Genomic DNA, 13086 nt, shown 5'->3' with positions numbered 1-13086 from the left:
ATTAAAGATACACTGTAACAATTCTAGAGAATGCTAGAGGGAATAAGTAACGTTTGGTTACATGTATTTGCTAATTCCATTTAGAGTTCTCTAAAATTGTTATATAGTGTATATCTGCTACACAGACCTATGTATTATGCCCCTTCAGCTCCCTCTGGTGGCCATAATGCTTTTATTTTACTACTGCCCCTAATAAAAGAACATTTGTTCTGCAGTACGACCACTAGATGGAGCTGAGGAGCATAGAAAATACATATGTCTTTGTAACTTATTCTAGAGAATGATAATAGAGTAAGTAACCTTTGCTTTCATTTATTTGCTCATTCCCTCTAGTGTTCTCTAAAATTGTTACATTATATCTCTTGTTACAAAGACGCATGTAGTATTATGCTCCTCAGCTCCATCTGGTGCCCATAATGCTTTTATCCCCTAAAAAAAGAACATTCATTCAGAAGAGAAGATGGCGTAGGGTTACACTGATTGTGTGCGAATCGTGGAAATGTTCTTTAGACCCCTTTCACACTGGGGGGCGTTTTTCAGGCGCTTTTGGGCTAAAAATAATGCCTGAAAAATGCCTCCCCTGCAGTCCCAGTGTGAGAGCCCGAGTGCGTTCACACTGGGGGGCGCTGCGCTGACAGGACGTTAAAAAAAAAATCCTGCAGGCAGCATCTTTGGGGCAGTGTGGGAGGGGTTTATACACTGCTCCTCCCCCGCTCCTGCCCATTGAAATGAATGGGCACCGCTGTCGAAGAGCCTGCAAAGCACTTCAGCAGCAGTGCTACACGAGCGCTTTCAATCGTTTTTTTCGGCCGCTAGAGGGGGTTAAAAGTGCCTCTAAAACTAGCAGCGTTTTACCGTCAACGCCCCCCGCCTGCCCCACTGTGAAAGCAGCCTAAGCCCTTGTACCCTAAGCCCTTGTACACACGGACATTCTGACAACAAAATCCGTCGCATTTTTTCTGACGGATTTTGTCCGAAAGTGGTCTTTGTCCGATCGGAAATTCTCTACAAACAATCGGAAAAAGTCCGATCGGATCATGCTGTCGGAAACTTTTATATCCAGCTCTCAAACTTTGTTGGTTGGACATTCCGACGGAAAAAATCTGATGGAGCCCAGACAACGGTCAGATTATCCGACAACGCGGTCCGATCCGACATTTTACGTAGGAATTTCCGCCCGTGTGTACAAGGGCTTAGCCTATTTCTCTTCTGAAGGAATATTCTTTTATGTAGTAATACTACAATATGACCACTAGATGGAGCTGAGGAGCATGGGGAATGCACGCTTTGTAACTAAAGATACAATGTGACAATTCTAGAGAAGAAGTAACCTTTGGTTACCTTTATTTGCTAATTCCCTCTAGTGTTCTCTGAAATGGTTACATTATATCTCTTGTTATAAAGACGCACACATTCTGCTCCTCGGCTCCCTCTGGTGCCCATAATGCTTTTATTTTAGGCCCCCCCCCCACTCACACTTGGCAATTTGAAACCTCGGCCAGAACCGCGCTGCAGTTGGCTGGCAGCGAATGGCGATATCCTATCAGTGGACAGAGGGGAGGAGCTGTGACAACCAAACAAGTGAAGATGACCCCCACGTTTTTTAACCCCTTCACTGCTATTCACAGTTGAGCTGTATGGGTGGGGGGTGGGGATGAGTGGGCGTGACTATCTTTTCTCCTTTAGGCTCCATTCAAACCTATGCATTCTGCTTTTGAGCGCTTCTGCTGTGCTTTTTGCTATTTTTTTACCACGATTTTACCGCAATTTGCGGTTTGAAATTTTTATGCTTTTTTTTTCCTTTAGGAAAATTTGTTGTTGGGCAGATTTGAAAATTGCAAATTGCAGTAAAATTGCTGTAAAAAACGTACGACATGCTTTTCTGCAGCTTCTCCATCGAAGTCTGTTGAAGCAAAAAAAAGCAGCATTTTGTGTTTAAAAAAAAAAGTCCCCGCCCCCTTCCAAAAACGCAGAGGCACAAAAATGCATTGATGTGAACAAGTCCCATAGGAACCCATGTTATAAAATCATTGGTGTGATTGGAGCCTTATGGGGGGGTTGTCATGGGCAATCTTTGGACTCCTCCTTTAAATTTGTGTGACTCCGCCTACAACGCAGCTGTGGGGGTGCTGTAAAAAAGAAAAGCTGCACCTCCTAGTAGCTGGGTTACGGCGACTTTCCTCCCCATACAATTTTTTATCAATGCCCCAAGCTCTCTCGAGTCGGGGGGCCCCACGCTGAGTCGGGGTCCCATGTTGAGTCGGGGCCCCACACTGAGTCAGAGCCCCACACTGAGTCAGAGCCCCTTGCTGAGTCGGGGGTTACTCACTAAGTCGGGGCCCCTCACTGAGTCAGAGCCCCCCTCGCTGAGTCGGAGTCCCACACTGAGCCAGAGCCCTTTGCTAAGTTGGGGGTCCTCGCTGAGTCAGGGCCCTCGCTGAGTCAGAGCCCTTGCTGAGTCAGGCCCCTCGCTTAGTCAGAGCCCCTTGCTGAGTCGGGCCCCTCGCTGAGTCAGAGCCCCTTGCTGAGTCAGGCCCCTCGCTTAGTCAGAGCCCCTTGCTGAGTCAGGCCCCTCGCTTAGTCAGAGCCCCTTGCTGAGTCGGGCCCCTCGCTGAGTCAGAGCCCCTTGCTGAGTCGGGCCCCTCGCTGAGTCAGGGCCCCTCACTGAGTCAGGGCCCCATGCTGTAGATGGGATCCTTCACACGTCAGACACACAATTAATAAATTAGTGGAAATCGAATGACAGGACGTCTCGTATCACAGAGACGAAGGTCGGTCCGTGACCGATTGCTACACACAGGACACGGGCCGTGATCGAAGCGCACCCGCGGAGAGATTATCCACGAACCATCGATAATCCGGGTGGTGCTGCAGAATCCATCCAGCTCTATCCACTGCGGCCAATACCGAGACCCTCCACCAGAGGGCGCACCGGCCCCAGGGGGGGGGGGGGTCACAGCTGCTGCCCGCCTCTTGTCGAGTTTGGGGTTGGAGCGCCTCCATTGCGATGGCGGAGGATGGCTCTCACTCTCTCTACAGTTCTATTCTAGCAGCGGCGGTTCTAGAAGTAGTCTCTCCTGCGGTTCTCCTCGTTGATGAAGGACGGGTTGTACTGTCCGGGGTAGATACACGAGTGTCGGGACCCGGGGAGGCCGCTATACGGGTACAGGCCGTTCCGCTCCATCTCCGAGTTCCGCAATCCGGGCTAAAAATAGACAATGAGAACATGATTAGAGTCGGGAATTTCCCCGTCAGGAAGGACGATCGGTGCTGCAGAGGAGCCATAAAAGATCAATAATACGAGAGGGAAATCTATAAAAGGAAGGCGCCATTTCCTGATACAGCCAGACACCGAGGGAGGGGAGCTTATCGATCCTCGGAGGTCACATTCACAGCTCTGTCACTGTGACCTCCAACGAGGGTCAATCTTCTTCGTCAGATGTGTTTCGCCTTTTTAAACCCCCGTTTTGTGATGCACTTTTACATGCAGTTTTCATGCATTTTTCTCTTTAAACACACTGTGTGTAGCTGGGTTGCCGGCCGCCACGCCCTTAGCAACCGATTGCGTCATGTATAATGTCAAAAAAAAAAAAAATATGGCATGGGGTCTCCTCCCTAAATCCATACCGGGCCCTTATCCAAGCATTCAGCCCATCAGGGTGGGAAGGACTGAGCCCCTCCCCCCTCCTGAACCATGCCAGACCCCATAACCCCCAACATGGAGGGGGGGGTGCTTTGAGCCCCCCCTCACCCCATATTACCATGTTGATGATGACAAGGGCCTCTTCCCCACAACCCTGGGCCGTGGTTGTCGGGGTCTGAGTGTTTTTTTTATTCACATGGAGAGGGGCGGGGTCTGGGGGCCCCCTTGTTAAAGAGGGCTTCCAGATTCCGATAAGCCCCCCTGCCTGCAGACCCCTAAAACCACAGTCCAGGGTTGTTGGGAAGAGGCCCTTGTCCCCGTCAACATGGGAAAATGTGACCTAGTATGGTACGGTACACTCGCTCACCCCCCACCCCTTTCCTGACCTTCCAGGCAGCATGCTCTGATAAGGGTCTGGTATGGATTTTGGAGGGGACCCCATGCCATTTTTTTTCTAATTTTGGCGTGGGTTCCCTCCCAATCCATGCCAGGTCTGAAGAGTCTGGTATGGATTGGGTGGGGGGGGGGGGGCACATGTCGTTTTTTTTTTCCCTGATTTTTTTTTGCCGGCAATTCCTTTATTTGCATTCAGCTGTCAGCGGGCTTCCCCCGCTGTAGGGAAGAGGCCCTTGTCCCTGTCAACATGGGGACAAAGTTGCATTGGGGTGGGGGGCGCCCCCCCCCCCCACATGTTGAGGACATGTGACCTAGTATGGTACGGTACACTCGCTCACCCCCCACCCCTTTCCTGACCTGCCAGGCTGCATGCTCTGATAAGGGTCTGGTATGGATTTTGGAGGGGACCCCATGCCATTTTTTTTTTCTAATTTTGGCGTGGGTTCCCCTCCCAATCCATGCCAGGTCTGAAGAGTCTGGTATGGATTGGGGTGGGGGGGGGGGGGGGCACATGTGGTTTTTTTTTTTCCTGATTTTTTTTTTTTGCCGGCAATTCTTTTATTTGCATTCAGCTGTCAGCGGGCTTCCCCACTGACAGCTGAATGCAAATAAAAGAATTGCCGGAAAAAAAAAAAAACAGGGAAAAAAAACGACATGGCCCCCCCCCCAATCCATACCAGACTCTTCAGATCTGACAGCTGATCGGTTGATAAGGACGCAGCCGCCGGCTTCTTGGCCCCCTCATTAGCAACCAGCTATACACAGTGCGCTATGAAGAGAAAAAAAATACAAAATTCCTTACAAAAAACGCACAAAAAAACGCAACACTTGCATTTTTGGTGCGGCTCCATTGAAGTCTATTATAAGCAAAACACAATCTTCTGCTGGAAAATAAAAAGTCCCCGAACCTTTCCAAAAAAAAAAAAAACGCAGCACCGCAAAATGCACAGATGTGAAATACATCCATAGGAAACCACGTTGGATGGACTGTAGTGAGTTTGTGCAAAACACAAAACGCACCACAAAGTGCATAAGTGTGAACGCAGGGTCAATGTCACATTCACCGCTTTATAAATACGCCTCGGAGTCTCCATCACTATAATCTGATGGAGTCTATACAGCGCCGAGCTCCTCTATGACACGACGCGGCGCTCCGCCCCGCCCCCACATTTGGTGTGGTGTGGGAAAACCAATCAGCGGGTGCCGGGCACTTGATGTCCACCGGCACCCGCTGATCATCAGCCAGAGAGACAGGGCGGCGATCTATGTAAACAAGGCAGATCTGTGTTCTGTCGGGGGAGAAGACGTGGATCCTGTGTTCCTGCATAGCGGGGAATAAATCCCATGTCTACCCCTAGTACAAGCACCTCCCCCACAGTGCACATAAATACCAGCTAGGCACAAATTTAACCCTTTCATGTAAACCCCTTTCCAGCCGGTGACATTAGTACAGTGACAGTGCATATTTTGTTAGCACTGATCACTGTAATGGTGTCACTGGTCCCCAAAAAGTGTCAGTTAATGTACGACAGTCCGCCGCAATGTCGCAGTCCCGCTATAAGATGCTGTCATTAAAAAGCATGGCGTGCGACTTGTCATGTGACTTTAGTGCCCAAAGTGGCATGACAAGTGGCATCACAATGTGACTGGAGATGTTTGCGGCACGTTGTGCACCTAGCTGGACCCCCTATAGGTGCCGGGCCCCTGAGACATCGGCCTTTCTGGTTCCCCTGATAGTCCCATCTATTCCCTTCTCCTTCCGATCTCCTCCTCTGAATGACCCTCAATCAGGACCATGGTACAATGTAGGCAGTGAGTGCCCGGGTTCCAGCGCCCTCTGCCGGGCACACCCGGGCTCGTGAGCGGGAGGTTGCGTAAAGCTGCGATGGATTCTATGGCGCTCTGGCTGCGGATTTGCCCTCACCGGGTAATAGACGTCGGTCATCTGCAGGAGGTTCTTGGTGCTCCCGTTCTCCTGCATTTCGATGGTCTCCCTCCCCCAGTCGGAGGAGCGCTGGGTCTTCGGGTACTCGGCGTACGGAGACATCTGGAAGTCGCCGCTCTTGAAGATGAGTTTGCTGATGTCGTGTTTGCTCTTCCTGAAACGCAGAATTAGACTTGATGTGAGCCGATTGGTGGAAATCTGTCCCATCCCCCACCCGATTCACCGTCAGATCAGCCGGAGACGTTCTGACCCCTCCCCCCCCTCCCTCTACATGATCCATATTCCGGGGTCCCCAGGGGGCAAGAAATACCAACCTGCAGCAGGTGATGGTCAGAGCGATGCCGAGGATGAGGAGGAGCCCCCCGCCGGCCGCCGATATGATCACCGTGATCAGCTGGTACGCTGCAAAACAAAACACAGAGGGGGGCGTCACCCGAGTGCGGGAAATAGGCACAGGGGGCGGGGCTATGACAAAATGCTACAAAATAAGGAACATCCAATAGGGACACAGCACTGAAGAAAGGTAGGTGATGACCTGAAGACCTCAAATCCAGTGTCAGTGCTTCAACCAGCAACTATGGAACACCTCCACTCTGTATTATAGAGGCGAGGAGAGGGGAGGTGTTCTGTAGTCCTGTCCTGATTAAGGCTACATGTCGAAACACGTAAGACCTGCATTATTTCGTACCACACCTGGATCAATACTCATTCATTCTGGAAGATGGAGCTGCCGGATTATCTACATGGTTCTGTAGTCCCGTCCTAGGGTGACAACGCTGCTCCTCTATACATACAGTGAGCGTTGTCACCTTAGGACAGGAAGTGTGTTACTGGCGGGATCACCAGGGAAGTTAAATGATACGAATGTTACATGTGTCGGTGTGATCCAATAATATTCATACTGAATGGAACCCCACTATGGACTACAGAACTCCTCCTCTCTGTATTATAGAGGTGAGGATAGGGGGAGGTGTTCTGCAGTCCTGTCATTAAGGTTTAAGGCTACACACTGAAACGTGCAAGCCCTGTATTATTTTGTACTACACCTGGATCAATAAACTCATTCATTCCGGGAAGTGGAGCTGCCGGCTTTCTTTTATCTACATGTTCTGTAGTCCCGCCCTAGGGTGACAACGCTGCTCCTCCAGAGATACAGTGCAGTGAGCGTTGTCACCTTAGGACAGGAAGTGTGTTAGTGGCGGGATCACCCGAATGTTACATGTCTCGGTGTGGACTATGGAACACCTCCTCTCTGTATTATGGAGGTGAGCGGAGGAGTTCTGTAGTCCTAGGGTGACAGTGCAGTGAGCGTTTTGTCACCTTACTGGCAGGATCACCAGGGAAATGAAAAGCAACAAAAGTTACATGTGTTGGTGTGATCCAATAATACTATGGACTATAGAACACCTCCCTCTGTATTATGGAGGTGAGGGGAGGAGTTCTGTAGTCCTAGGGTGACAGTGCAGTGAGCGTTTTGTCACCTTACTGGCAGGATCACCAGGGAAATGAAAAGCAACAAAAGTTACATGTGTTAGTGTGATCCAATAATACTATGGACTATAGAACACCTCCCCTCTGTATTATGGAGGTGAGGGGAGGAGTTCTGTAGTCCTGTCCTCGGGTGACAACGCTGCTCCTCCAGAGATACAGTGCAGTGAGCGTTGTCACCTTAGGACAGGAAGTGTGTTAGTGGTGGGATCACCCGAATGTTACATGTCTCGGTGTGGACTATGGAACACCTCCTCTCTGTATTATGGAGGTGAGCGGAGGAGTTCTGTAGTCCTAGGGTGACAGTGTAGTGAGCCTTTTTGTCACCTTACTGGCAGGATCGCCAGGGAAATGAAAAGCAACAAAAGTTACATGTGTTGGTGGATCCAATAATACTATGGACTATAGAACACCTCCTCTCTGTATTATGGAGGTGAGGGGAGGAGTTCTGTAGTCCTGTCCTAGGGTGACAATCCTGCTCCTCCAGAGATACAGTACAGTGAGCGTTGTCACCTTAGGACAGGAAGTGTGTTGGTGGCGGGATCACCCGAATGTTACATGTGTCGGTGTGGACTATGGAACACCTCCTCTCTGTATTATGGAGGTGAGGGGAGGGGGAGGAGTGCTGTAGTCCTGTCCTAGGGTGACAACGCTGCTCCGCTAGAGATACAGTGCAGTGAGCGTTGTCACCTTAGGACAGGAAGTGTGTTAGTGGCGGGATCACCCAAATGTTACATGTGTTGGTGTGGACTATGGAACACCTCCTCTCTGTATTATGGAGGTGAGGGGAGGGGGAGGAGTGCTGTAGTCCTGTCCTAGGGTGACAACGCTGCTAGATACAGTGCAGTGAGCGTTGTCACCTTAAGACAGGAAGTGTGTTAGTGGCGGGATCACCCAGATGTTACATTGTTGTTCCCGGGATTGGATACAATGTAACGTTTAATGCTGAGAATTTCAGCCGGCAGATGCGCTGTGCGCGTGGTTGATGGTTGGGGGGGGCGGGGCAGGTGATGTCACCCCGGCTCACATGACTGCATCCTGCTTCTTCACCTTTAGAACTTTCGTCATAATATGTGGGCGGAGCCTCTTTATCAGTAATGTATGAATTAGGGGGGGGGGAGGGGGTAATAATGTTTTATGGCGTCTCATATAAATTCTGCTTATCAGCGAACTATTTATAGACGGAATGAGTCAAATCACAAACACGGCGCCGGGGGCAAAGGGGAAAATATCTCCGGCTGGCACAGACGCAGAATGTTCCCAGATAATAAATTCTGCGCAATCGATGCGTCCGCCAACCGCGCCCCGTACACCGCTAAAGACATCAACACCGATTCCTCCACCAGGATATCAGTTATCGATCCGATCAATCAATCAGAAATATGTCCCTGTGCAGCTGAAAGATCAAATCAGGCTTGCAGTGGGTGTGGCTAATCTGTAAAGGGATAGGCGGGAGGGGGAGGGGCGGAGGTGGGCTTACAAGAGGGAGGAGCTTAGGGTGGCCATCACAAGTCTGTTACTATGTAGACTGACCATAAAAGTGTTGATGAGTGATTGGTAACAGGGCCGCCTTTAACGCAAGGCACAAGGGGCAGCTGCCCCGGGCCCAGTCATTGTTGTAGGGCCCAAAGCAGTTGCCCCTAGAGCCCGCACTGCCTGCAAATGTTGATATGTGGATTTTGGAGGGCCCAGCGTCCAATCAATATTAAAGATGGTCCCGATTGGTAAGTATCCTGTTGCTCATCATCACTTATTGCTGGAAGAGGGTCCCCCGGGGCAATGACATTCCAACAAGCAGGCTGGAACGGGGTGGTAGCAAATGGTGGCCTCTGTATGCTTATTGCCCTTCTTATATTCTGCAGTCGGGGGGCAGCACAGTGGCTTGGTGACCTGAGGCCAGGTCAGCACACTATCTGCATGGAGTTTGCATGTTCTCCGTGTGCTTTCATGGGTTTCCTCCAGTTTTCGTTCATTGTACTGGGGCCCCAGACATCTCTACATACAGTGGCTTGGTGGTTGGCTCTTCTGCCTCCCACCACTGGGGTCCTCTGTTTGAATCACAGCCAGGACACTCAGAAGCATAACTAGAACCTTCAGTGCCCCGAGGCAAGAAACCATAAAGGCACCCCCCCCCCCCAGCCAGGGCCCTTCCCACTGATCCCGGGGCCCTTTACTCTTATCGTGGGACCCTTAATTATAGTTCTGCACTGGGCTCCTTCCTGCCATCTTAGGGCCCCCCACAGTGGCGGAATGCCAGGACCCGGTCGCAAGTGTGACATTTGCAACCCCAGTAGTTCCGCCACTGGTGTCAGTCGTTTTTGGGGGGTTTTTCAATACATTTTTACCATCTTATTTTATTTATTTTTTTACAATTTTTTTTTTTATATATATATATTTTAGGAGGTCTTTGGTGAGGTATCGGGGGTCTAAACAGGCCTCTGATGTTCCACCTCTGAGACAGAGAAAAGAGATTGAGGACACAGCCCTCCATCTCTGAACAGAATGAATGGATAGGAAGAGCTCTGTACAGTGGCTTCCTGGTCATTCAGGAACTGAAGCATAGTAAATGCAGTTTACTATGCCTCAGCTATGAATGAAATTATTTTTTTTTTTTAAGTCAATGATCGTTACCGAGACAAGGAGGGTTCCGGTAAAGGAAAAATTTACCGGCCCCTTCCCCACTCTCTATCCTGACACATCCCCCACAGCAGCCGGCAGGAGAGGGGGAACTGACCAGCACTGCAGGGAAGATGGGGGAGGGGGGGGCTGGGAGAGAGCGCACAGGGGCCCAGAGACAGCACAAGGGGCCCAGGAGAGAGGACAAGGGCAGCATATAGAGGAACCGATTCATCCATTTCCTTCCTGCAGGAGGGAGAGGAGGAGAAGCGGGCATTCAGCAGCTGCATGGAGGGATTGGTTTCTCTACATGCCGCCACCCCTTCTATACAAGTGTACAGGGGGACCCTGGGGTATGGCGCCGGGTTGCAATCACGACCTCTGTGACCCCTGTGGCCCCTGAGGACACTAAATGCATGGAGTTTGCATGTTCTTCCTGTGCTTGTGTGGGTTACATACGTAGTTGGTAAAACAAAGACACTAAAGACATTGGTTCATCTTGTGTGGGGGAGGGGGCTTCCTCAAATGCTGGAAGGTTACCTGGCTCCTGTTTAAACTGACCCTAGTATGGTGAGGTGGGGACCTTAGATTGCAAGCTCCTGAGGTCAGGGACTGATCATACATTGTGTAAATTGTCAGAGCTATATAAATGCCTGTAATAAATAATAATTGTGTGTGTGTGTGTGTGTGTGGGGGGGGGGGGGGGGGGTGCACAAGCATTACTCTTTCTGGCAGGTGGTACAATGTGTCAGGTGTGGGCAAACTTCGGCCCTCAAGCTGTTGCAGGACTAGTTCTAATTCCACATACTGCAAACTCAAGAGGGAGGCGCTGGGAGTAGTGGTGAAGGATGAGGGGACTTTCAATGGCAGTGCTGGTCACAGACTGTGGGAGGGAGCACAGAGCTCAAGCACATGGCTGGATGGGGAGGTGACATCCAATGAGGAGTCTGTGTAAAGCAGCCGTGTGATGCAGAGTGCCCAGGGGGGGCACAGAGCTGCAGCATTGTGTGTATAAGGCAGCAGTGTGATCTAGGGGGAGGGGGTTGAGAGCCGGAGCATTGTGTGTATAAGGCAGCAGTGTGATCCAGGGGGAAGGGGGCAGAGAGCTGCAGTATTGTGTGTATAAGGCAGCAGTGTGATCCAGGGGGAAGGGGGCAGAGAGCTGCAGTATTGTGTGTATAAGGCAGCAGTGTGATCCAGGGGGAAGGGGGCAGAGAGCTGCAGTATCATGTGTATAAGGCAGCAGTGTGATCCAGGGGGAAGGGGGCAGAGAGCTGCAGCATTGTGTGTATAAGGCAGAAGTGTGATCCAGGGGGAGGGGGGCAGAGAGCTGCAGCATTGTGTGTATAAGGCGGCAATGTGATTCGGGGGAGGGGGCAGAGAGCCGGGGCAGTGTGTATAATGCAGAAGTGTGATCCAGGGGGAGGGGGGCAGAGAGCTGCAGCATTGTGTGTATAAGGCAGAAGTGTGATCCAGGGGGAGGGGGGCAGAGAGCTGCAGCATTGTGTGTATAAGGCAGAAGTGTGATCCAGGGGGAGGGGGCAGAGAGCTGCAGCATTGTGTGTATAAGGCAGAAGTGTGATCCAGGGGGAGGGGGCAGAGAGGTAGAGCATTGTGTGTATAAGGCGGCAAGGCGGCAATATGATCTAGGGGGAGGGGGCAGAGAGCTGCAGCATTGTGTGTATAAGGCAGTAGTGTGATCCAAGGGGAGGGGGCAGAGAGCCGGGGCAGTGTGTATAATGCAGAAGTGTGATCCAGGGGGAGGGGGGCAGAGAGCTGCAGCATTGTGTGTATAAGGCAGAAGTGTGATCCAGGGGGAGGGGGGCAGAGAGCTGCAGCATTGTGTGTATAAGGCAGAAGTGTGATCCAGGGGGAGGGGGCAGAGAGCTGCAGCATTGTGTGTATAAGGCAGAAGTGTGATCCAGGGGGAGGGGGCAGAGAGCTGCAGCATTAAGTGTATAAGGTGGCAATGTGATTCGGGGGAGGGGGCAGAGAGCCGGGGCATTGTGTATAAGGCAAAAGTGTGATCCAGGGGGAGGGGGGCAGAGACCTGAAGCATTGTGTGTATAAGGCAGCAGTGTGATCCAGGGGGAGGGGGGTAGAGACCTGCAACATTGTGTGTATAAGGCAGAAGTGTGATCCAGGGGGAGGGGGGCAGAGAGCTGCAGAATTGTGTGTATAAGGCAGCAGTGTGATCCAGTGGGAGGGGGCAGAGAGGTAGAGCATTGTGTGTATAGGGCGGCAAGGCGGCAATATGATCCAGGGGGAGGGGGCAGAGAGCTGCAGCATTGTGTGTATAAGGCAGTAGTGTGATCCAAGGGGAGGGGGCAGAGAGCCGGGGCAGTGTGTATAATGCAGAAGTGTGATCCAGGGGGCGGGGGCAGAGAGGTGGAGCATTGTGTGTATAAGGCGGCAATGTGATCCAGGGGGAGGGGGCAGAGAGCTGCAGCATTGTGTGTATAAGGCAGAAGTGTGATCCAGGAGAAGAGGGAGGCAGAGAGCTGGAGCATTGTGTGTATAAGGCAGTAGTGTGATCCAAGGGGAGGGGGGCAGAGAGCCGGGGCATTGTGTATAAGGCAAAAGTGTGATCCAGGGGGAGGGGGGCAGAGACCTGCAGCATTGTGTGTATAAGGCAGCAGTGTGATCCAGGGGGAGGGGGCAGAGAGCTGCAGCATTGTGTGTATAAGGCAGTAGTGTGATCCAGGGGGAGGGGGGCAGAGAGGTGGAGCATTATGTGTATAAGGCAGCAGTGTGATCCAAGGGAAGATTTTTATGAATAGGGCATGTAAAATTCATGTTAGTGGTCTGCAGGATTCAAAATTGTGAGTTTAGTGGTCTGTGAGGTCCGATAGGCTGGAGACAGCTGACCTGTCAGTCCTGAGTGTTTGGCAGGAGGTTCTCTATAAGACAAATAAAATGATTTGTCCTGCATTACTCAATGTGTCCACAGGGTGTCACTGTTGCTGCAGATCTGGGAGAGGTCAGGCTGGGGAAGTTT

The 13086-nt window shown here is 51.3% G+C and overlaps 1 protein-coding gene across 1 annotated transcript in view; it reads right to left on the bottom strand.

The window, feature by feature from the left end:
• Positions 1 to 912: 912 nt before the first annotated feature.
• HEG1 (heart development protein with EGF like domains 1) overlaps positions 913 to 13086 on the bottom strand; it is a 24101-nt gene continuing 11927 nt past the window's right edge. The window contains 3 exon segments of the mRNA XM_077450208.1: positions 913 to 3205; positions 5964 to 6138; positions 6299 to 6462. Of these exon segments, the coding sequence (XP_077306334.1) occupies positions 3062 to 3205; positions 5964 to 6138; positions 6299 to 6462 (483 nt within the window). The 3' untranslated portion in view covers positions 913 to 3061.

This window comes from Lithobates pipiens, unplaced genomic scaffold (genome assembly GCF_037356315.1).
Source record: "Lithobates pipiens isolate NorthernLeopardFrog02 unplaced genomic scaffold, aLitPip1_a1.2 Scaffold_22, whole genome shotgun sequence".
In the NCBI taxonomy this organism is placed as follows: domain Eukaryota; kingdom Metazoa; phylum Chordata; class Amphibia; order Anura; family Ranidae; genus Lithobates; species Lithobates pipiens.
Note: the sequence above shows the minus strand (reverse complement) of the source record. Positions and strands in the feature narration are given on the sequence as shown.